The sequence below is a fragment of the Eulemur rufifrons genome, chromosome 16, assembly GCF_041146395.1.
Source record: "Eulemur rufifrons isolate Redbay chromosome 16, OSU_ERuf_1, whole genome shotgun sequence".
Lineage (NCBI taxonomy): Eukaryota > Metazoa > Chordata > Mammalia > Primates > Lemuridae > Eulemur > Eulemur rufifrons.
In genome coordinates, this window is record NC_090998.1 from 15,244,493 (window position 1) to 15,270,098 (window position 25,606).

Here is a 25,606-nt window from a genome sequence, read left to right on the forward strand (position 1 = left end):
CCTGGGATCTAGCCACATGGAAAAAGCAGCCCCAAATATTCAAAAGGGAAAAGATTATGCATGATGTGGCGTAAAGGTAAGGAATGAAGCCTCTAAGACTATCCCAGCATATAAACTAATGTACACACACATGACTCCTTTGAGTCACCAAAAAGAGATTACAGGTTCCACCCCCAAGGGAAGGGACTGCTGAATATATTTTACAAGTATTTCCCATAAAAATGATTTTAAATTTTAGTCCCTAAAGACTGACAGACTAGCTGGAAAAAATATAAAATTTCCTATTCTCTGATAACAGTAGCTAATGAAATGCTACTATCCGTGAAATAAGTGGCGGAGAAAGAAATTAATGTTTATTTTCCTAAGTAAGTGTTACTTTGTCAGGGACAATAGTGATGCAGAGCCTTTCACATGCTGGCTTGGAAATTTCCTGTATAACAGTAAAGAAATGACAAAACAAAGTTATTAAAACTGTAGCATATTTTAACTGTTTTCCTTGAATAAATTAGCATACATCCCACAAAAGCAGATTTACTGCCAAATAAAAGCATAGTCACAATACATTTTACAGGATTTATAAAAAAAAAAAAAATATTTCTAGAGTACTATAGGGAGTGATGTCTGGAACATAAGTTTAAAAATAGATGATGAAGGTTACCTCTTGATCCTGTCAAAGTATCACTATGATTAGATGTATAACATTATTTGGAGGTGATATTAAATTTGAGGGCCTTAATGAATCTGAATATCCAGGATAAAAAGTGACTCTTTGGTACCCCTACCCATTCCCATGATAGGGCCCTCACTTATATTTTCTTATATAAACTCACCACAGAACTATTATCATTTCTATTTTATAGATGAGGAATTTGAAGGCAATAGATTAAATCATAGCAGCCATTGGTGGAGGTGCCATGATTCTGCTGCAGATCCGCTGGCCTCCAAAATCCATGCCTCTCTGAGCACATTTATTAGAAGTAATCGGGTTGCACGTTATGGTGTCAGACTTGAAAAGTGTTCTCATGAAAAAGACAAGCTACATGGAACCTCTGATATAGTATCTAGACTACACTCAGTATATTAGAAAAACAGTGACCATTATCGTGAAAACTCATGTTCCTGTGCACTAAACAGCATCCTCATATCACAAAGAAGTTCATGCACCACTCATGAAGGCAAATTAATTCTTGTAAAATTTATTCAACTAGTTTAATAATTGTGAAAGGAGAAATTTTGAAGAAGATGCATAAATTGTGACAAAATAAACTATATTACAAATCTCTCCTTCACCAAATTTCTAGTTACAAAGGGAAAGTTAAAACTATGCAGACCAGAGGCTAAACACTCCCAAAGCTATCTAAAAAGACAGCAGCTAGAGTTTGTTTATTGCAAAGGTTCTTTGAAAACATCAATATATTTCTCCACTGTCCTTCATCTATCTATCCATTCATTCCATAGGCACTTGCTGAGAACGATAGAAGGCAGGCAGAGAGAGAGAGAGAGAGAGAGAAGGAGAGAGCGCGCGCACGCACATCTAGTGTGTTGGGAGGGAATGGAAAGAAACATCATCTGCAACTTAAAACCATCTACTTTCTAAGGCCAATACATTGCTAAAACTTCTGCCTTCCAGTAAATATTTCCTGGATTTGCTCTTTTCTACTTTTCTCTTTATATCCTCCATTTTACCTACCTACTGTTCATTTTTATCACACTACACAAAATTGCCATATTTTCTTATGATCAAATTATCTTTAAGTTACACAACTTTTAAAAATCATCTAACCTTAAAAGAGAGACTCAGCTTGCTTTATATATAAATGGAGAGAAATTAAAATTTACTGTTTAAAAGATGAGGATTTTCAATCTTTGCATCTAAGATTTTTTAAAGTTGCTTCTAACACAATATAGACATTAAAATTTGCAGGTGAGTCCTATCTTCTATCCTTATTCCTTTATTAGCTCTCTAAAAGGAGACTTTTTAATCTATGGTTATATGTGAGAGGATTAATGCTCTTTCTCCTTAATAAAAGTCTTAGGACTCTTACAAGATCTCTACTTTCCTATATTACTTAAAATCTCTGATTCACCTACTGCCATCCACACCCATCAAATACATCATCAGAATTGCTATTAGAGTGAATCAAGACAAACGTGACCTATTACTACCTTGATTAAAGCACATCACAGCCTACTCCTTACTTGTAAACAATGTCTAAATTCCTCAGTATGATTCTTCCTAATGCAGTCCATGTTCATTTTCCAATCTTATTTCACAATGAACCACTTAGCACTTTCCAGTTAACAATAACTGCTTAGGCCAGGTGCGGTGGCTCACGCCTGTAATCCTAGCACTCTGGGAGGCCAAGGTGGGAGGATTGCTCGAGGTCAGGAGTTCGAGACCACCCTGAGCAAGAGCGAGACCCCCCCCCCCGTCTCTACCAAAAAATAGAAAGAAATTAACCAGACAACTAAAAATATATAAAAAAAATTAGCTGGGCATGGTGGTGCATGCCTGTAGTCCCAGCTACTCAGGAGGCTGAGGCAGTAGGATTGCTGGAGCCCAGGAGTTTGAGGTTGCTGTGAGCTAGGCTGACACCACAGCACTCTAGCCCGGGCAACAGAATGAGACTCTGTCTCAAAAACAAAAAACAACTGTTTAAAGTTTATTAATTCATAATACTCATTCTACAATTATTTATTGAACATAAATTATACATTAGCCACTGTGCTAATAAGCACAGGAAATCCTGAAGTTATCAAGACAAACATGGGCCATCTTGATAAAGCTGATAGTCTAGCTTACAAAGGTTTCTATACTGCTGTTTACAGCATCCTCCTGCCCCCCAAATGCCTAGAGAACACAAATGACCTTTCAGAGCTCAGCTCAAGGCTCAAGTCCTCTGTGAAATCCTTTCTGACCATCCCCCCATTTAGAAGAACTAACCACTTCCACTGCACCTGATACATATTGCCACCCAAGCACATTTAGCCTTTTATCATTTTTTAGAACAAAATGTTTTATTATTAAAAATAAAAACCTTTGTAGAAAAGCATTACAGATGAAAAGCTGTAATTACACTTACTGATTCAAGGTCCAATTATGCATCAAACACTGAACAGGCATAGCAATGGGCTACACATGCAAGTACATTGGGCATACAAACACTTAGATTCCACTTCTATTAATACAAATCAACTTAATTAATGTAAAAGACGAGGGGGAGTACTGGCACATGAAATCTGCCCAGAAACTAAATTGGCAGAGATGTCGAGTTAACAAACTATTGAAAGTTACCCATCTCTAAGAAGTCACTTCTCATTGTTATAAAAATGCTTAAAACCTAAACATGAACCCTGTGCCTGGCTTATAATTTTCTTAAGAAACTGCAAAGAACCATAGACAAGTTAGTAACATCAAGTTTCCATGCAAAATGGTCTAAGAATTTATTTGAAATACCTTACATAAGAACTGAAATAAACTTGGCAAACTACAATTATATTAAAGTTTTAAACCAAGAATTCAAATCAGCCTACATCTGAAGTTTCACTATCCTAATTTCTCAGGATGTCTTTTCTATAATAATTTTAAATGTAGTTACATTGCAAACAAACCTTTGGATCATGACTGATGTACTGCTTAACCTTAGAGTAGAAGAAATTAGCAGCAACTAATAAGTCTCAACTGTAACAACTTATATAATAGGCACCATAGGTGGAATGTTCTCATGAGAGGCATCTAAAGTAATATACTCCACACTTTGCAACAATTACCTAATTTTTCCACACAGTTTTAAGAATTTTGTGCCCTGATTCTGTTAAAAATAACAGTATGAAGACCAAATCACATCCATTGTTTTTGTGTAAACAATTTAGAGGGCTGTTCTCTGAAATTCAATAGACCTAGTTAACACTACCACAGTGTTTCTAAGTGCTTGGGTTTTATGGGTGGATTCCAGAGCTATTTATTATAACAATGTATTTACTAGCCTGTCTCACCAAATGCTGCACAGGCAATGACCCTCTCTTATTCATCTTTGAAATGAATAACAGGGAAATAGAGACTACGAAGATCATGGCCTCACACACCGAGGTACTTAATAACTACCTGTCTAGAAATGAAAGACTCAAGTAATTAATTACTTTATTCTTACCAAAAAACTTTTCCTTTTTCAGTTACCTTCAAGTAACTCTCTAGACTACATCCCCTAAAATCATATATTACTGGTCCTGTACTGAGCATATATTTATGAGTATTTATGGACTACATTCTCTAGACTTGCAATTCACAACTACTTGATTGTGTAAGAATGTCTCAATATAGTACTCAAGAAACTGAAACCGGCCGGGCGCGGTGGCTCACGCCTGTAATCCTAGCACTCTGGGAGGCAGAGGTGGGCGGATCGTTTGAGCTCAGGAGTTCGAGACCAGCCTGAGCAAGAGCGAGACCCCCATCTCTACTAAAAATAGAAAGAAATCATATGGACAGCTAAAAATATATATAGAAAAAATTAGCCGGGCATGGTGGTGCATGCCTGTAGTCCCAGCTACTCGGGAGGCTGAGACAGGAGGATCCCTTGAGCTCAGGAGTTTGAGGTTGCTGTGATCTAGGCTGACGCCACGGCACTCACTCTAGCCTGGGCAACAGAGTGAGACTCTGTCTCAAAAAAAAAAAAGAAACTGAAACCAACACTAACCAGATTCACAAGCCCATAAAAAAAAGCCATGTATGGCATTAAATCCATTTTGTGAAGGTATAATGTGAGTGATAATGCCAATTCACTGAGAACATAGGCAGAAAAAGAATCACAAAACCTTAAAATTGTTCATTCTCACCACAGCCAAGAAGTTGTAGATCTAGATAATGCAAAAATAAAAGAATTCCACAATTTAGAAAATGCTGTTGGTTCCTACAGTACATAATAACAACGATAATATCAACAATAATAACAGCGAATCCATAGTGTTTTCTGGTTGCTAAGCACTGTTCTAAGTATTTTGCATGTACTAACTCATTTAATTCTCATAGCAACCCTATAGAGATATCCCTATTATACAGATGAGCAAAATGAGGCACAGACAAGTGAAGTAATTTGCCCAAGATCACTCAGGTAATAAATAACAGAACTTGACTTAAACCTAAGAAGACTGGTTTCAGAGTCTTTGCTATTCTGATTCTTTATTGATACACAGTAATAAAAGGCCAGGTAGACCCTGTACAAACAAATGCCTTCCTTAACATATGTGGTATATTTCAGGAGTCCTCAACTTCTTTTTAGTAATAACTTCTATTTTATACTTTAAGTTTAAAAAATATTGTGTATACGTGAAACAATCTAGAGAAGGCACTGGAAGTTAGAGAAAGATCAAAGAGAAAGCTTATTTTGCAGTACAGAAAGAAATTATATAAGGAGTGCTGGTCACAATGTAATGCTACTCAAAAGGTTTAAGAGCTATAAGGAAAAACTCCTGTCACCTGTCAGCCCACATCGACTGGATTAGTCACAAAGATCAACAAACACATTACAAATAGTAAATGGGAAAATCCACCTAAGGCATTGGTGCCACACAAGGACTTTCAAAAGCATTGCAATACATTTCATCTGTACTTTTAAATTATATGACAGCAAGCAGAGTTCATAGCTTTGGTAGCTTTTACAAAAATTCTTCTTAAAAATAATCCTTATTTAGTAATCACCACTTCATTACAAAGAATATGAACAGGGTGTGGGTTCCAACTATGAGTTTGAAATTATAATTTGTAAAAAGTGGTTAGAAACAGAATTATACCCCATCAAATAAACAATCATACCATAAAGGGCCTTTGCACTTGTTTTTGAACTGTGTTCTCTGTCCATCTGAGAAAAGGTGGGTGATGATCCGTAGCCACTGCAATAAAAAAAAATGGTCACTGTGTTGGGTTAAAGTCCAAAGTAAGTAATAGAAACTCAAACTAGAAAATAAAAATTCCAATGCACTATAATCACCACGTGTTTTTAAAAAAACATATCGAGTTTACACTAACTGAGCTTGTCAAAATGAGCAAGATCCTGCTCCGGTGAGTGGTGAAGAAATAAAATATAAACCACACCACCCCAATGAGGACTAAGGATGGTGTAAATCACAACCTCCCCTGTCATGATGGTAGCAAAGGGGATTCACCAAGGTTGAAACTATCTTAGAAGAGTTTAAATTTACCATATTGAATTAAGTTCTGAGTGGTAATCCAGTTATAACAAGTTCCCAATGATTTAAGCTTAAGATATAAAGTAATAGGCATGATGTTCATAAATACTTAAAATACAGTTGACCTAAACAACACTTTATCATTAAATCTGACCTGCCTTACCCTACTATCTAGTCTCTTATTACTAATGGTGTGTGAAGTAAATACTGATTTATATGAATTTTATTCATTTATTCAATAAACACTTATTAAGCCCTGAAACCTAGAAGAATAAGGATTATGGGAGGAGAGACAGCATACTGTTAACAAGACAAGTAAAATGGTTACAATAGAATGTGATATCTGGGTTAAAACTAATAGATATGACATGTAAAATCAAAGAAAGATTAACATTTTATCAACATATCCAAGAAGACTTTACCACCAAGTTGACACTTAAGTAGAACCTAAATGAATGGAAAGAAAGCTCAAAAAACAGGCAGAGAATCAAGTGAGGAAAAGGCAAGTGGAACTGACTCATGAAATAGCATGGTGTCTAGGGAAAAATGCAGTTAACGTGACATGCCCAGAGCAGATGAATGGCTGGAGAAGCAGAGGCAGACTGGGGGCTTTTGACATCAGGCTTAAAAAATTAAATTGTATTCTCTAAAATAGATATAGTAAATACTATCTGGTCTGAAAAATGATGAGAGAAATGTACACCACAATGGCCAATATCAAATAACAACAACATTAACCACAATAACACAAAGGCCACTTAAGTTAGGGTTGTGATTTCAAATTATACCCAGAGCCACTGGGATTGTTCTCTTTGTTTGCCTGATCTTTTCTTGTTTTACGGAATGGTAAATATCCTGATAATCTGAACTAAATGACATTTAACTCTCCTCAAATGTCAATATTTTAAGAGCAAAAACAGAATGCTCAAGAGAAACTCAAAGCTCTGAAGTAGAGTATATTTTTGACTATGAAAAGCAAATAAACTACCAGAATGAAACATCTCTCAACTATGAGATTGCTATCACTGAGCTGATGTTTTACTTTACCATCTTACTCTTGATCAGACATACTAAATTTCTAATGATAACATGTTAGTAATACAGAGGTATTATATATTAATGAGGAATGAACTACATAAGAAATGAAACTAATCATTTCATTAAAGATATAAAACAATCAAAACCACCAAATCAAAGCCTCCCAAAACAAATTAAATATAAACCTTTCAACTTACTTCATTTGAGATGGGTACATTCCAAAACCACTGGGATGATTAGAAATATGACCATTCATTGTGGCTTTCACACCTATGTTCTAAAAAAAGAAAGGCACATAGATTAAAGGCAATAAAAGGGCCAAAGCACCCAGTTTCAAAAGTGATTCATTCAACAAATACGTGTTACTGTCAGGAATGATGCTAGCAATGCTAAGATAAAGACCTCCACCCTCAGACCGGGTGTGGTGGCTCATGCCTGTAATTCTAGCACTCTGGGAGGCTGAGGCGGGAGGACTGCTTAAGCTCAGGAGTTCCAGGTCAGCTTGAGCAAGAGTGAGACCCCGTCTCTACTAAAAATAGAAAAATTAGCTGGGCATCGTGGCATGCGCCTGTAGTCCCAGCTACTCAGGAAGCTGAGGCAGGAGGATCGCTTGAGCCCAGAAGTTTGAGGTTACAGGGAGCTATGATAACACCAAGGCACTCTACCCCGGGGGACAGAGCGAGACTCTGTCTCAAAAAACAAAGTCTCCACCCTCAAAGAGCTCAGACTCCAGAGGTATAGATGGACATTTCAGAGGTATAGATGGACATGTAAACAAAGATCCAATTGGCATTTGACATTAATAAAATTGTAAGCAAACTGAGGTGAGTAAAAGGAAAATCTAAAATATAGTTGAGTTCTCCAAGTTTAGAGGCATAATTCTATATTTGCCCAAACACAAAATCGATTGTCAATTTTATGAGGTGTTATTTTGTTTATTGTTTCATTATAAAAGTAATATAGACTCATTAAATTGAAAAAATTGAGAAACACAGAAAAGTACAAAGGGAAAAAGTATCACCCAGAGTCCTATCATTTAGAGAATCATGTAAGTCCTGTCAATTACCGTCCAATCTTTTTGCCTACACATGGTTTTCTACCCTCCCTTCCTTCCATCATTTTTATGTTTCTTCCTTCCTTCAAAGCACATTTGACAATATTCTATACATATGTGCTTGGATACTTTTTTTTTCAAGAAAGTGTTCATTTACACATTCCTTTTACTTTTCACAAGAAAATAATTTTAAAAAGCAATACCAGATATTTAACTTCAGAAACCATTTAAACATCTATTTTACAAATTGAACAAATTTCCTTCAAATAAGATAAGTAAGTAAAACTTCCTTACTGCCAAATGGAATGGCCTTTTCTTTCTTCTAGACAACATTGCTACTGATTGACTTCTATTCACTGCTGGATATTTGGTCCTTCCTGGGTTCTGTGTCACTAAACTATTCTAGATCCTGTCTTATTTTTCTGACTTTTGTCTTCTCCTATACATTGTATTACTATGTCCTCTCAAAAACTGAGAATTAGGCAGGACATACCCCAGCTTTATGATGAGACAAGGACACAGTTGCTAATACAAGCATTAGCAACTACTGAGTGACTATAAAGTCTCAGGTACTATAATATATAGGACTAGGACTACCAAGGTGAACCAGACAAGGTACCAGCTGGCTGTAGAGTCAATAGTTTAGTGTAGGGCAGGGGACAGACACTTAATGAATAAATATAAAATTAAAAATTGTAGTTACTATTACAAGGGGAAAATCATCACAATATGAGGGCATATAATAAGGGAACTTAATTCAGCTTGGGAGGGCATAGAAAGCCTACATACAGAAATGATATTCAAGACCTGGTAACTTCAAGTTAACTCTTTCTCATTCTTAGAATATCCCATTTAATCACAATGTCCTTGGGGAAGCTTTTATTTACCTTCCTGAATAGATAAAATTCCACTATCAGACAATCCCCACAATATAAACAACTTTTTGAAGTACTCATGACATCCATGGTTTTTCATTTATTTAAATTAATTTGACTTCACTAGACTATTAGCTCCAAAAAGACAGGGATTTGTGTTTGATAACTTCTGCTTTTCAAGCAATAAGAAGGACAAAAGGCACATAATAGGTGTTCATTAAATATTTATCCGAAGAAAGAAAGAACGGAAGTCCATGTCCCACTCTTCAAAGAGTTTATTGTATTCTTAGGGAAACAAAATTAATTCTTATGAAACAAATAGTAAGTAATTCAATCCCAATGTATGTGGCTCCATTTTAAATCCACCAGAGGTTCAGACAAGGAAAAAGCCATGAAGCTTGCCATAACTTTTTGGAAGGGCTGGGACTTGACCTAGTTCTTAAAGAATAGTTAAGAATGGTCCTCAAAACACTCAAGTTTAATTCAAGCTTTCCTGATAGTGTTATCCATATTTATCTACTTCTTAAAAGCAAATTTCTAAATCAAGAAGCAAAGAAATACAGACCTGTGCTATTCTAGATAAGTACTGCACTTAAAAAATTACATTATATTTATTCATATCACATTGTTGAATTCTTTTTATTGTCGTGTGTTTTCCCTCTTCAGTTTATACCCAGACACAATTAGTCATGTGCTGGAGCAAGGGGGAGGGCCTGATTTGTAGTGCTTATTTCTTTGGTATAAATATTGCCACCATGGCTGATTTCAAGCTATCAATGTCTTAACAGTAGCTCACAAAAATCCTAAATATTTCACAGTTGGTTCTCACAAGCTTATAGGATCTAATGAGAGCACAGCATTGCTACATTATAGAATTTGGGCCAGGACAGAGGTCTGGAATAACATTATGGATCTAGAGCTAATGGGGTTAGGATACAGACATTCACAGAAGCCTGGAATTCTAACAATATCCCTGGCACTAATTGGCCTAGGCAAGTCAAGCCTGTCTCAATGTTCCCATCAGTAAAATAGAGATAATTTCTGATCTTGGTCTTCTCAACTCATGGTGTCAGTGTAAATAAAGATCAAGTTGAGTGCGATGCGCACTGCCTGGGGAATGGACACGATTGAAGTTCTGACTGGGGGGGATGGGGTGGGGGGAGGGGATGGGTGCATACCTACATGATGAGTGCGTTGTGCACTGTCTAGGGAATGGACACAACTAAAGCTCAGACTCGGGGGGATGGGGAGGCATGGGCAACATATATAACCTGAACTTTTGTACCCCCATAATGAGCTGAAAAAAAAAAAATAAAAAAAATAAAGATCAAGTTATGAGATAGTCTTGCAAGTTTCTTCCAAAGTTAAAAAAAAAAAAAAAAAAAGAGAGAGAGAGAGAGAAGTCTTCTTTCAAAACAAGCTGGTTCATTTAGTATATAAATTAACTCCCCCAGGGTTTGTGCTGATTTTGATCTGGTTTGCATTTTAAAGCCACAGCAGCTGGTTTTAATGAAAAGTGATAGCCACAGCATCTCATCTTTTCATGTTTAATTCTTCATGACAGTCAAATAAATGCATGGTCTGTGTTTTGTTTTAAAAGAGTGATCTGTTAGAATAAGAGAACATTAGAAAAGGGAATAGAAAATGTCAATTTGCTAAATTGAATTTTAAATATAGAAACTTTTCTCATTTGTCAATCATAGTTTCACTTGTCACAGTTGCTCATGTGGCAATATGGAGGCTTTCAAATATTTAAATACAGCAATTACAGTGTATACCTTGCAACAGAAACAATTACAAATGTTTGACTTTTTTCCTTTAGGCTTTTAAAAGATATATCCAATTTATGCCTATATAGACCATTAAAAAGCTTCTGCATATATACAATTTAAAAGAACAATCAATTCTTACTGAAAAATTAGGTGTTTTTGTTTTTATAAAGTGTTAGAGCAACTTAAAAACCAAGGAGACAATGTTTTCATCACTTTTAAAAACCTACAAATGTGGTTAATTATACTAAATTAACTACTTAATTATACTAAAAGCGTACACTAAAACTATCATAAGTGGGTCTACTTATATGCAGATTTTCTTCTGCTTCTGATACCCAAAACAGCAAGACCAACCCCTCCTCTTCCTCCTCAGCCTACTCAATGTGAAGAAAACAAGGATGAAGACCTTTATGATGATCCACTTCCACTTAATGAATACTAAATACATTTTCTCTTCCTTATGACTTATAATTTTCTTAATAGCATTTTCTAATCTCTAGCTTACTTTATAGTAACAATACGGCATATGATATATGTAACATATAAAATATGTGTCAATCAGTTGCTTATGTTTTCAGTAAGGCTTCTGGTCAACAGTAGGCTATCAGTAGTTAAATTTTGTGGGGGTCGAAAGTTGTATGCGAATTTTCAACTGGAGGGGGTCGGTGCCACTAACCCCCACCTTGTTCAAGGGTCAACTGTATTTGATTTTAAGAGCATCAATTTTCTTATGAAAATACTTTTAATAAGTCATAGTTACCATAATTTTCTTCTATTTTCTATAGAAAATAACATTCTTTGGCAATTACAAGGATAAAAATGATAAATTTAAGATCTAAGTTGAGCACACCAAAAATGTTAAACTCTATAACTTTCAAAAAAAAAGTAAACAGAATGTATGAAAATCACTGTAAGAAGAAATAAATGAGGCTATTAATAAGACTAAACCAGGAAATTAAATTTGTATTTGAAAGTTTTAAGATCCCCAAACATACAATAAATAAATAAAATTTTAGATTCCATTTTCTTTTCTTTGCTCTTGCTTGCATCTGATATCAATTTTCAAATTGATAAATGAGTATATAGTCACGACTCAAGGCTAGAAAACCACCAATTCAATCTTGCTACCACACAACTAGTAGCTCTCTGCATATTGAGCTGTACTTTAAATGACTTGTTCTCTCAGAAAATTTCACAAAGTTTTTTTATTATTAAAGTATTTATTTGGGTTTGATGAAGTATCTTGAAGTTTCTATATTTAGATTTCAATTTAATTTAATAAATGTCTCCCCATCTAAGTTATAACCAAGTGGGAGGGGGTATTATCATTATTTAGGGTTTTAACTAAAAGACAGCTGAAACTTAATTTATACCAATACTCTGTGACATTATATACCAATGATTTTGCTTAAAACATAAATAAAACCAAATAATCTGTTTTAAACCTCTTAAATCATCACACATTCTGTCTCCAGCAGTGTCTTTGAGAGCAACCCCTTTTTAATACCTCTCACCATTACCATCAGTAAAGATGTTACCATCTATTTTTCTGTGTTATTTGGTCTAAGTAAATAGTTTTTATGTGTGAATAAACTTGGAAAACTAATAAGAACATTAAACCATTAAGATAATATTAATAGTGACTAAGATTGTGAAGGTATCACAAAAATTTCTAGGCCATATAAAAAACAGTATTTTCTTAAGCCCAATATCAATGTAAGTAAAGTAATATCATTTTTATTTTTTTATTTTTTTAAAGACAGGGTCTTGCGGTATTGCCCAAGCTGGTCTCAAACTCCTGGCTCAAGTAATCCTCCCACCTCAGCCACACAAAGTGCTGGGATTAGGGGTGTGAGTCACCACACCTAGCCCAAATAAAGTAATTTTATGCCTTTAAAGCAACATACTGTAATCACTTAAAATAATTAACTTAGTTCCTCTTTTTTACAATTATGGGAAAATTCTTAGGCTGTTTATAAGTTAGTACATAATTTTGAGAAGAGTCTATGATCAATTCAGAATGTTGTTGGCTTAACAACTGGCTTAAGAAAAACACTTATTACAAAGTTAAATACGCAACTTAAAAAAGAACCACTTTAGCACTAATTAATGTTTGACATTGTGATATAGATTTCATAGAAGGCCTAACACAGATAGGTACCCTATTGCCACTATTCTGAGGACTTCTCTTCAATTGTTCTCAACTCACTGAGTTGCTGTGATGATATCATCGGCACACATAAATTATTGGATGTTACTTTGCACATGGCAAATTACTAATATATCAGTTCAAAACACTGTTAATACTTTACTGACTTGGGAAAATACACTATTTTAAAAACTGCTATTTATTGAGCTTTTACCCTGTATCAGGTATCATGCTACATGTTTTCTTTTCATTATCTTATTCAATCTTCACATTAATTTTTGAAGAAAGTACTATTTTTTATTTTCATTTTATAGTTGAAGAAATTGAGACTAAGTGCCATGCCATTTGTGTGGTATTTTGAAACTTAATAAAATCATATAGTGCCATGAATGACTGGACAGTAGTCTTATCTGTTTCTTGCATCAGATATAATCATAGGTAGAGGAGAACACAAAGAGTAAAGGAAAGCAAAATGTCATTCAAGTATCCCCCACTTCATACGGCATTTTACAAACCTCATTTTATCCTTAGAACAACTTTGTGGGATAGTTATTGGCTCTATTTTGCAGGTGAGATCACAGCCTCAAGGTGGTTAAGTCATTTGCCTAAGTGGTTGCAGAAGGAGCTAGAATTAGAAGCAGGATTCAAACTCTGATCTGGCTGACTTATAGTCCTTTTTCTTCCAATAAGTTACACTGTTAGTTTTGCCATTGTATTCTGTCCAAAAATTTTCCATTCTTTTCACTCTGAGTGGCTCAATGATATTCTTCATTCTCGTCAACAATGTTCTTAAAATAAGCTATTAAAAAATGCTGGTTTGTGGAAGAGAATTTACTTTATGGAAGGAAATATTATAATATCAGTAATTCTACTTTTTAGCGGCATAGCTTTGTATTGCTATGTAAATATACTGTTCTCTGAAGAACGTGGAAAAAATACCATCAGGTGTAGAAATTCCATATATTAAAAACAATTATAATACTGAATATGCATTAATTAAGCTGAGTGCTTTGAGTAATGTAATTTTTTCACTGGTTAAATATCTACATATGTATTTGTACTACTTTTTTGGGTTAATTTATCAAAGTTGAGACATTTTCTTAATATAAAAGTTGGTTCTTTTGAGTGTGGATTACTCATAAATTTGCTAGGATCACTTGCATTTTTTCCATTATAATTAACTATATATCAAAGGGGAATAAAGGAAGTATGCCTATAATTTAACTGGAATCTTCCAACAAAAATACAAATATAGTAGGAAAACAAGTAAAATTTAGAGACAAAAGAAATTTTCTCAATCTCTATTACCAGGTTTCCCAACTCCACTTTTGGTTAGTTAGCTGTGGGCAGAGGTGGTAGTTAGATTAGACCTTGAAGTATTTCCCCGTAAGGTTTTCATTAAGTTTCACAAGTGATATGAGGAATTTTAACTGAAGTCTCCATATATGTGTTTCTGAATTGAGTTTTCCTTTTTACATATGCCTTGCCCATACAGGCTTGAATCAAAAACCTTTTATCAAAAAGTCTATCTCCCTGATTGTATTGTTTCAATAATTAACAGTGGACTTACAGAGAGCCATACAGAATGACTGCTACAATAAATTGACTTTTAAAGGAGCATGTACTTTACCAGAGGAAGTTTTTGACTGAAAAGTACACTGTGATGAAATCAATCAGCTAACACAGGTTAGGTGCCTTCTCACGGCCATTGGTACCACCCTGGAAGAAACTTCCATTCACTCCATCACATGCAGTGAGATCTAATTAAAACTGCAGCTAAATTCTGGGTTTTCTTTAAATAAACTTTTTAATTTTTGAATCATTTTACATTTACAGAAAAGTTATGACGATAATAATACATGAAAGTTCCTACATACCCCATTTCCTTACTGTTAACATCTTACATTAGTATGGTGTTTTGAAACAATCAATAAACCAATATTAATATTTTATTATTAACTAATATCAATACTTTATTCAGCGTTTCTTGGTTTTTTACCTAACGTCTTTCTCTGTTCCAGAATCCCATCCACAATAGCATATTAGTCCTCATGTCTCACTAGGCTCCTTTAGACTGTGACCATTTCTCAGATTCTCCTGGCTTTTGATGACTATACATACTAGCTTCCTAGAGCTGCCATAAATTATCACAAACTGGGTGGCTTAAAACAACAGAAATTTATTCTCTCACAGTTCTGGAAGCTAGAAGTCTGAAAGCAAAGTATCCAAAGGGCTAAGCCAGCAGTCCCCAACCTTTTTGGCACCAGGGACTGGTTTCATGGAAGACAAGTTTCCATGGGGGCAACGGAGGGGAGCAGGAGGAGGAGTTCTGGCATTGATGGGAGAGATGGGGAGCTGGGGAGCAGCTGTAAATACAGATGAAACTTAGCTGCTCACCCACTGCTCACCTCCTACTGTGCAGCCTGGTTCCTAAATTTCATGGGGGGAGGGGTGTGTGGAGCTCAGGCAGTGACATGGGACCCTGTTCCTAACAGGCCATGGCCCCCAGGAGAAATCCTTCCTTGCCTCCTCTGGCAATCCTTGGTAGTCCTTGGCTTATGGATGCATCACTCCATCTTCACCTTGCCCTCTGTGGCTGGGTGTCTGTGTCCAAATTTCCCTCTTTTAAGGATACCAGTCACTGGATTAAGGTTTATTCTAACCCAGTATGATCTCATCTTAATTACATCTGCAAAGCCCCTATCCAAACAATGTTACTTACATATGAATAGACAGGGTGGGGGAGGGGGAATGTCTTCTAAGGGAACGGGAGTATGTGTCAGGCTTCCCCACTATAAAGTGACTTTCCTCACTACCACCATAGTACTCTCTGGAAGGAAGGCACTATGTGCAGCCCACGACATAGGGGTAGAGAGTTATGCTCTACCCCCTTAAGGAGAAAGTATCTGCATAGATTATTTGGAATCTTTCTGTATGAGAGATTTGTCTATTCTCCCCCATCTATTTATTTATTTTGTGTTTTTTTAATCGAACTGAAATGATAGAAAAGCAAAACAGGAGGGCTCCGATTCATAGAATAGAAACTCTTGATTAATTTTTCCCTGTAAACTCCCATTTCACGTGATTTAGAACGGAACTGAGCTACACTTCAGTTATGTGCTAGGTATAGAATACTGCTTAAAAAAAAAAAAAAAAAGGAGGCAAGAGAAAGGGCATGAAAGAGACCCTTGGCTAACACCACCACAAGATAATCAGAATTTTAAAAAATAAACATCATCTAAGAAGTTCAAATCTTCTGGGAAGCAAAAAGTTGTTGGGTATGGAATTCTCACAAGAGGTAGAATATTCACTGTGGACAGTTTCTCCCAAGATAAGAATAAAACTAGACCTTTTTCTGTTAATCAGTTCTCAATTGAACACATTTCAGAAAACAATACATATTTTAAAATGAGAAGTAGAGAAATCCATTCCACCTGCCCCACCACCCCCAGTAATTTTGTTTTCAAATCTCTACTTTTTTAAAATCAGCCTTGAGAGCTAGTATTCACTGATATACTATGAACCTTAGTAGAAAGTTTCCTAAATGAAACTTCATGTCACTGAGCAGTATGCAACAAAAGCCACTGAGAAAATTAGGATCAACTATGATATATTTTCAATGCTAAATATACTTTTTCCATAATAGCACCATATGCCAAATTAGTACATTTCAACATACTTTACAAAGGCAAGTTGATAAAGAGCTACTAGGGCCTGACACAACCTGGCTGGGTGGGAAGACAGAAAAACATGCTCTAAAACTACCTCTTATTTTAAGGTTTTTATTTTTAATTGACAATAATTGTACATATAATGGGGTACGATGTGATTGATGTTTTGATACTTGTATATATTGCAGAATGATCAATTCAGGCTAATTAGCATGTCTATCACCTTAAATATTCATCATTTCTTTGTGGTAAGAACATTTAAAATTCTCTCTTTTAGCTATTTTAAAATATGCAATACCTTATTATTAACTATAGTTACCATGCTGTGCAATAGATCACCAGAACTTAAACAAATGGGGCCTGATCAAATTAAAAAGCTTCTGCACAGCCAAGGAAACTATCATTAGAGCGAACAGACAACCTACAGAATGGGAGAAAATATTTGCTTTCTATACATCCGATAAAGAGGTGATAACAAGAATCTATACAGAACTTCAGAAAATCAACAAGTAAAAGTCAAACAACCCCATCAATAAATGAGCAAAGAACATGAACAGGACCTTTTCAAAAGAAAACAGACTAATGGCCAGCAAACATATAAAATAGTGCTCAACATCTCTATTAGGGAAATGCAAATCAAATCTACAATGAGATATCATCTAACTCCAGTGAGAATGGTCTTTATCAAAAAGTCCCAAAACAACAAATGCTGGCATGTATGTGGAGAGAATGAACACTCTTACACTGCTGGTGGGACTGCAAATTAGTACAATCCCTGTGGAAAGTAATTTGGAGATACCTCAAAGAGCTAAAAGTAGAAATACCATTTGATCCAGCAATCCCACTACTAGGCATCTATCCAAAGGAAAAAAAGACATTCTGTAATAAAGACATCTGCACTCGAATGTTTACAGCAACACAATTCACTTCTGCAAAGATGTGGAAACAAGCCAAGTGCCCATCAATACATGAGTGGATTAATAAAATGTGGTATGTGTATACCATGGAATACTACTCAACTACAAAAACCAGTGGTGAACACCTCTTATATTATCCTGGATAGAGACTGAGCCCATCCTTAGAAGTGAGGTATCACAAGGATGGAAAAACATGCACCACATGTACTTGCCATCAAATTGGTACTAACTGATCAACGCTAAGTTGTTCACATGGTAATGATACTCACTGGGTGGCCATCAGGTGTGGGGGGTGGGGGGAGTAGACTCACAACATACAGAAGCAGAGCGCACTGTATGGGCAAAGGAAGGACATGCTTGTAGTCCTGGTTTGGGCGAGGCAAACACATTACATGTAACCAAAATGTTTGATATTTGTACCCCCATAATATCCTGAATTAAAAAAAAATAATAAAAAATAGATCACCAAACTTATTTCTCCTGTCTAACTGAAACTGTATACCTGATCTTAAGTGAAATAAGCCACGTACATAGAGACAAATATCATGTGATCTCACTTATATGTGGAATCTAAAAAAAAAATATTGAACTCATAAAAGTAGAGAATAGAATGTTGATTAGCAGAGGCTGGGTATGGGGTATGGGCACGGGGGCGAGGAAAGGAGAAACAATTGTAAAACCATTTTTAATAAGTTTGAAACTCCTGAATTCAAATTTCATTCTGACGTATTAAATGGCCTCTAAAAATAGTAAATCATAAAACATTACAGGTACAGTTAGAAGAGTTATATATAGAGATATAACATTTTAATATTTAACCACCCTGTCACCACATGATTACCTTCCTCTGTGTTACCTGGAGCAAAGGAAGTTAAGTGGTAAACAAAAGACTGAAAGTGATTCACTCTGCATTTTCAGTACAACCCCTCAAGAGAATCAATGTTTTATAAGATGTGCGACACTATTTTTATAAATGCTTACAACCTGCAAAGTAGGAAATGCCACTTTTAGGCAACTGCTATACTGAATTCATCCCTTTTTTCTTAATCATAAATACATCTTCCCTAGGGTTATTAAAAGCAAAAACTTAATTGTTAAACCTCACAGGACTTTTTAAAAAGTAATGGAATTCTACTTTTAAAAAGGTTAAAGCTTTCTAGTGTATTACAATGCACATGCTTACACCACCCCAAAACTAGTTATAGATTTTATTTTTAAAAAAGATGCGATTTCTTATCTCTACTTCATCTCTTCCTGCCTGCCAGAATACTCAAACATTGATTATTTTGATAGCACAGAGGTATCAAATCTTATCAAGGAATATTCATTGTTTCAATTTGTCTATTCTATTTTAGCAATACATGGTTTTACAGATCTAATTGCAGTATAATGATTATATGAGGGCAGGTATTTGCTCTAACAGAATATTTTGTATACTTTTTTAGGTATCAGAGTATAACAAGTTCAACATGCATAAGTTTAAAAGTCTATGGAAAGTTCATGACTAAGCGGATACCATGAAATTCTCAAATCATTCTCAATTGCTCCTTATTGCTATCATTCTATGCCTCTTAACATTTTGTTCACAAAGATAAAAATGCACTCCTTTCAAACTACTATTTTTCATTTATCTTCGATAGAAGCAACAGTCCTAGCGTGCTGTTAGGAAGTGATGCAACAAAGAGTCATCAAAACCAAACAACAAAGTCAAGTCCAGTAACTATCTATACTTGACTGAATACAAAAACTATCCCAGATTGTCAGTAGGTATTCCTACTAAGAAAACAAATCTCCAGCATCTCATCCAACCCACAGAAAACCTAGGGCTAACAAAACCTTCCTTGAAAACTTTCCTATCTTATGAAGAAATTTTAGAGAAAAAAAGATAAAGCATCTTTAAGACAAAAGCACATTATAGGCAATGCAAAAAGAGCAAAGTATAAAGTCCAAGGGAAACTACATTAGCGATGGATTTAGAGAACAAAATCTCCCTTAAAGAAGAACGAAAGGCGGCAAGATAAAGATTTCTAGAAATGTCTAGTATAGTCGGGGAGAGAGACATCAAAAGGATCATTTATAGCACAATGTGGCGGGCAGAGGGGCAGTATGTAAGGTGAGCCCGCAGGCTGGGAAGGGGAGGGCATTCAGTTCAGACAAGCCTCCTTCACAGGCTGTGAGGCAGGAGCTGAGAAAGCCAGAAGAGAAAAGCGAGGAGCAAATGCAGAGGTGGCTTTGTACTCTTAGGACAGCACCAGTGGTTTGGAATTGCTGAAGAATGACTTACCGGGTAGGAAGTAGTGAGGGACGAAGGAGAGGAATGAGAATCCATATGACAGAGGACAAATTACAGTTCTATCAAATTTTTATGAGACAAAAATTCAGAGTTTATTTATTGAGTCTATGTAAATGCTACTTACAATATACAAAGAATACACTTCTTTTCTGTACAACCTTTTCTCTTCTTTTTGTTGATAATTATCTTTCCCCTCAACTCTTAGTTTTGCTATGTAGCTCTCATTAATTTCACCCCTTTACTCTCCACCAGAAGTGGAAGCCTCTTTTCAACACATTTAAGCACTACCTATTCTGTCATTATTCTATCGCTTTTCTGTCCGTAGGCCTCCCTCCCAGATCCCATACATTCCTGCTCTGCTCTGAAATGGTTACTCTCCACTCTCCAAGGCTCCTGCTCAGCTTTCATCACAGGATCCAGATTCACCATCAGCCTGTGCATTCCCTTCATCTTTCTCCTGTCGGGGACCCTTGCCTCCTGGATTCTGTGTCTCTCGCCTTCATGCTTTTATTTTGTTTATTTTGGTAGGACACATACTTCAGGAACTTCCCAAGAAAGCTTATAAGAAAGGTAAATGTTGGAAGCTATACATGACTAAAAATGTATTTATTCTACCTTTACACATGATCAATAGTTTGTCTTGGTTTCAAATTGTACACTGGAAGTTGTTTTTGCCACAGAATTCTAGAGCCATGGCTCTTCTGTCTTCATTGTCGCTGCTGAATGTCAGGAGCCATTCTGATTCTACAGGTTATGGTAACGGTGTTTTTAAAAACTTCAACACACTGGAGACTCAATAGGTCTTTCAAACTTGAAAACCATTATCCTTAAAGTCCAGGAAATTTCCTTTGATAGTTTCCTCATTATATTTTTTTCTTTTTCTGAAAAATTCAATTGCTCAGAGTATGACCTCCTGGTCTAAGTCATCACGTGTCTTATCTTTTCTCTTTTATTTTTCATTTCCTAAACATTTTGAGTTTATTCCCTCTATCAACTTTCAATTTCAAGGAGTACATTTTTGTACCCTAAGTGTTCCTTTTCTTATAATATCTGTTCTTATGTTCTGATTGCTATATATTCTCTGATCTTTCTGAGAATATCAATGATACTATTTTAAAGTTTTCTTAAGGAAGACAATAGAGATATTTCTGCCAATCTCCTTGTTTTCTCCAGGCTTGTTTTGGTTTCTGATTTGCTTCAAACATCTGGTGATCATTAGTCACTACTCATATTATAAATAGAGCACTAAAAAGCTGGTAAGAGTCTGTGGAGACGGTGAGGTTTGTGAACTGGTAGGCCTCGCTGCAGAGCAGTCCTACTGGGAGACTCCTACCATAAGTATCCATAGGTCTTTTGCATAGATTAATCAGATTTTCCAAAGAAGCATCCTCCAATTTCATGCCTGGAGAATATAAAACTGATTGCCACAATTTTGGCTCTAAGTGGAAGAAGTGGGCTGGAGGTGTCTCATTGTTTAGTAAGCATTTCACTCAATCCTCCACTCTCTGTCAGTGCCTTGGTATCCCCAGTTAAGAGTTCTCTAGTTCACATTCTTCATAGAATAAACTACCAGTCTTACTGTGGTATGAGGAAGCACCCAGGATCTAAGTTCACTTAAGACACATTACCACCGAATCCTCCTGTTTTCAGCCTCACCCTCACTGTTGACTCTTTCAGAGGTTCTGAATTGAAAATCAGGTTGCTTCTCAATGTCTCTCATTAGTAGCTTAGGTTTCAGCTTCTCGGGACTTCCAGGTTAGTCACAATTATCCATGTGCTTTCCAGAGTCCCTTTGTCTAAATAGGTTTCTGCATATTTAAAAACCCTTTACTATAGTTTTATTTGGAGAAAGTGAAATAATGTATGTGCTTACTCTGCCATTTTTCTGTAGCATATTTTGATTGTCTAAACATTAACAAATATTTGTTAATGAAAAACTCAACAAAAATTCAAGTCACCTCTAATATGAACTTGAGATATTCAAGTGGACTATGAAATATGAGTACAAGTTTATACTAAAAATAAAAGTACCATAACAGCCAGAGTGAAAGTTGTACAAAAAAATGAAAGAAATTGACATTAGAAAAAGTCAGCTGATATTTTGGTAGTATATATTTAACTACATGTTATTATAACAACAAATGCTGTTTTCAAATCCCAGAAAAGAAACAATCCTATAATGCATGAAAGTGAGGCAATATCCCCAGCTAAATCGGGCATTACTGTTCATGAAAAAAACTCAAACTTAAATTGCTTTTCTAGAAATTAAATCATAGCTTTAAATGTACAACAGACTTAGGTTCCTAAATAAAACCTGGAATTCACCCTTCAGCAAATAACCTCTAATGTACTCATTTTGATTATTCAGATTTTTAGTTTTTTTTTTCCAAAGAGAAGCTCATTTAAATGAATACAGCTGGGAACAAATTCTTTGAGAGCCACTCTAAAACAAAAGCTGAGATATCTGTGCATTAATTTTAAAATTTAAGTTGTCTATTAAAGTAGTATGAAACTTTCTTTTCTTGAGAGTTTACATATTTAAACAGTCATAAAAATTAAAGATGGAAAAAAGTTAAATCCCATGTGAAAAAAATTAATTACGGCCATTAATTTTCATATTTAAAGGCAGTAAAAATAAGCTTTGATTGTGATTAGTATTTTTAAAAAATGTCTGCTAAATTATAGCAATGGAAGTTCTCAAAAACACTAGTAAAGTTCCTCATAACCGTGAAATTATCCAAATTCAAACACAGCTCACTATTTCACAATTACAGAAACAAAAGCGCTCATTTATTATTTTAGCACATCAGCCACCAAGCCAGACACTTTACACACATTATCTTAATTCTTACCACCTTAAGAGGTTATAAGGACTTCTTATTCCCATTTTAATGAGAATATGGGACTTATTAATGTTATAAGTAACTTGGCCATGACATTGACAAGAAGTTGTTCAGAACAAGAATGCTGTTATTTATACTATTTCAACAGTCTGAATATAAACAAAACAAAATAAAAGAGAGTAGGGATGAAGCAGCACAAAAATGAAAATAGTAAAATCTATAAAACACTAACTTGAGGGACTTCAAGTTTAAGAACATGGATTTGATGAGGTGGGAAGTCAGAGAAAAACGAACTACTATTCCACTTGGGCAGAAATGGGACTTTTTTATAGTAGCATGTCCACTTTTGGGCCAGTGTCAATTTATAAACCCCCAAAACTATTTGCCAGGAATTACATTTCCAGACTTGAGTACTGGAATTGGAAGAGAGCAGAAATACAACCCTCTATAGTGAATTAGTAACTTGAAAAAGGTGTTTGGATCAGCAGGGGAAGAGAGAAATCACCAGAAAACCTTCATGCTCCTGGATCACATTGTGTGGATTTTTGTTTGAGAATTTAAGATGAATTTGTTTGGGTAAGTAGGCTATTTGAGGTCAGAAGGAAGAGGACATTTGAAGAGGGAATTATCACAAGGGCTGGTAATGCCACATTTGCATTTCTTTCTTTCCATTCCCACAGTTCCCATCTCTAAGCAACTGGAAAAATGGCCTATAGACTAAAGAAGGAAAATCTTGGGGGAGAAGCACGATCCGATATAATTAAAATGTGCTGCTTATAGAAATAACAAGTTTGTTTTAGCTTTTCTAAATACCCCCCCAAATTAATTCCAGCTCTTGATTAAATAAACTAGGTATCATTTAGCTAGCATGACTGTTGTCTCCCATTTTAAGCAAAATGATTTTATAAAACCAATGCACTAAAGAAAACTATTACTAATTGCTAATAGGAGTGCAGCAGTAGCAGCAGCTAATATTCATATATTACTATATGGCAGGCGCAATTCCAAGTGCTTTACATGCATTATTTTTTCTAATCGTCCAGACAACCCCACGAAGCAGGAACCATTATTATTTCCACTTTACAGATGAGTTAAGCTAGGTACAGACTTTAATAACATGCTCAGTGTCCAAGAACTAATAAGTAGTAGATACGAAATAAAATTCACCCACTTTGCCACAGAGAAGATAATAATGGTTAGAGAGTTATTGTTTCACCTCAAAGAACGTGGTCACATAACATCTAAAAAGAACTACAAGGATTTTCTTCTTTTACTACACATTTATTACAAATGATAGTCCATACATTGTGTAGAAAATAACTGATAATCTAGTTTTACTGATAAACAAGAAAGAAAAGGAACCGGATTCTGGAAGGCTATAAAGTAAAGACTTTTAGATAATCAGGATTATTAGAAACAGTATCAAGAAAAAAGAAAAGGTAGTACCAGAATAAAGACAATAGACCCTAGAGTGTCAAAAGGATTACAAAATTCTAAAGGGCATGGCATTAGCAGGACTTTTGCTCTGGAAAGTTCACATCTGCGACAGATGTTCACCAATATTCTTCTACAGGAACGTATTTCCAGTTGTATAATGGTAATCAATAAAACTAAAATTGACTTTTATATCCAACTTAGAGGCAACATATATTTTACAAAGCATGGGGACATATGAATGATTATGGAATAAGTATATACTGTAAAAGACTTTATGAAACTGTTTGAGATAAAATGGAGTATATAGTTTCATAAAGCCTTTTTAAATTATGCCAATAAATATTTTATTAATTGGCCATATGAAGATGCTTCAAATCTTATTAGACAGAATAAAACAATGTTATAAAAGCAAAAGAAACAGTAGAAAACATTTTAACTAGTTGAAGCTAGAAATATTTAGCATCTCTAGCTTCTAACAAGAACTACTAAAGGAAAAGAACAAGCAGTGTCAACTATACTCCCAAGTCCCCCCAAGTCACCCTCATCCACACTGTAAATAGACATCCACGGCCATCTCGCTCCTCCTGCCTCTCCATCTTTATCTCTCTTATAGCCAGCCAACTTCCTTGTTTCCCCCCAAATGGTGTAGAAAAATAAATAAATCATCTTTGTCATTTTTTTTTTTAAATAATTTAGCTGCTGGAAAGCCCTGGGAAGAGAACATACCATCACATAGTACCACACTCAAACTAGTTAGCTGGGAAAATAAGATGAATTTCCCTGCTCTCCTAAGAACTGACCGGCTCCATTCCAGCAGACACTAACAAGGAAATTTTTCTAGGAAACAAGTGTTTGAATTTTATGAGATACAAGATTCAGTGTTTACAAGAATGGTGTTTAATCACAATTCCCACTGTTGAAACCTCGGGGAAGGCCAGTTTTGATAAGAGGCACATGGCTATTTCCCCACCATAAAGGAAGTAGGATGCAACAAAGTAGCATTTTCTTGTAATAACTACCATATTCTTATAATAACTTCTGCCAAGACAGAAAAATCAAAGATTCCAACTAATCAAGGCCCAAATGCTGAAGATAAAATGAAAAATAACCATCAATCTATTAATATAAATGGAAAAAGGACAGGTGATCTGCAGCAACCCACAAATGATCACTAAACCTGTTCAACTGCCTTTGCACACTTTACAGAGGCTCAAATGACAATAATCCACTCTTAGAAAACAGAGATGGCCCTACTGCTGCTACCCGAGAGGAGGAAAGAAAGCTTGCCCACAAGGTAATTTCCTAGCAGCCAAAGACCACTTTCCTATTCCTAAAAGAAAGTTATACTTCTCTGTTGAGAAGGAGAATACCTTT

The 25,606-nt window shown here is 35.4% G+C and overlaps 1 protein-coding gene across 8 annotated transcripts in view; it reads right to left on the minus strand.

Annotated features, from left to right (window-relative positions):
* EPS8 (EGFR pathway substrate 8, signaling adaptor) overlaps positions 1 to 25,606 on the minus strand; it is a 159,565-nt gene that overhangs the window by 56,885 nt on the left and 77,074 nt on the right. For 6 of the 8 annotated variants that reach the window (XR_011235774.1, XM_069491655.1, XM_069491654.1 and 3 more), the window contains exons 2-3: positions 7,419 to 7,498; positions 5,810 to 5,886 (exon numbers count right to left, since the gene is read on the minus strand). The exons of 1 other annotated variant lie outside the window; for it this stretch is intronic. Coding sequence is in view for 4 of the 7 variants with exons in the window: in XM_069491655.1 (XP_069347756.1) it covers positions 5,810 to 5,886; positions 7,419 to 7,477 (136 nt within the window). In the remaining 3 variants the exon portion in view is untranslated. The remainder of the gene's footprint in view (positions 1 to 5,809; positions 5,887 to 7,418; positions 7,499 to 25,606) is intronic. One more of the 8 variants, XM_069491658.1, reaches the window with a different exon arrangement.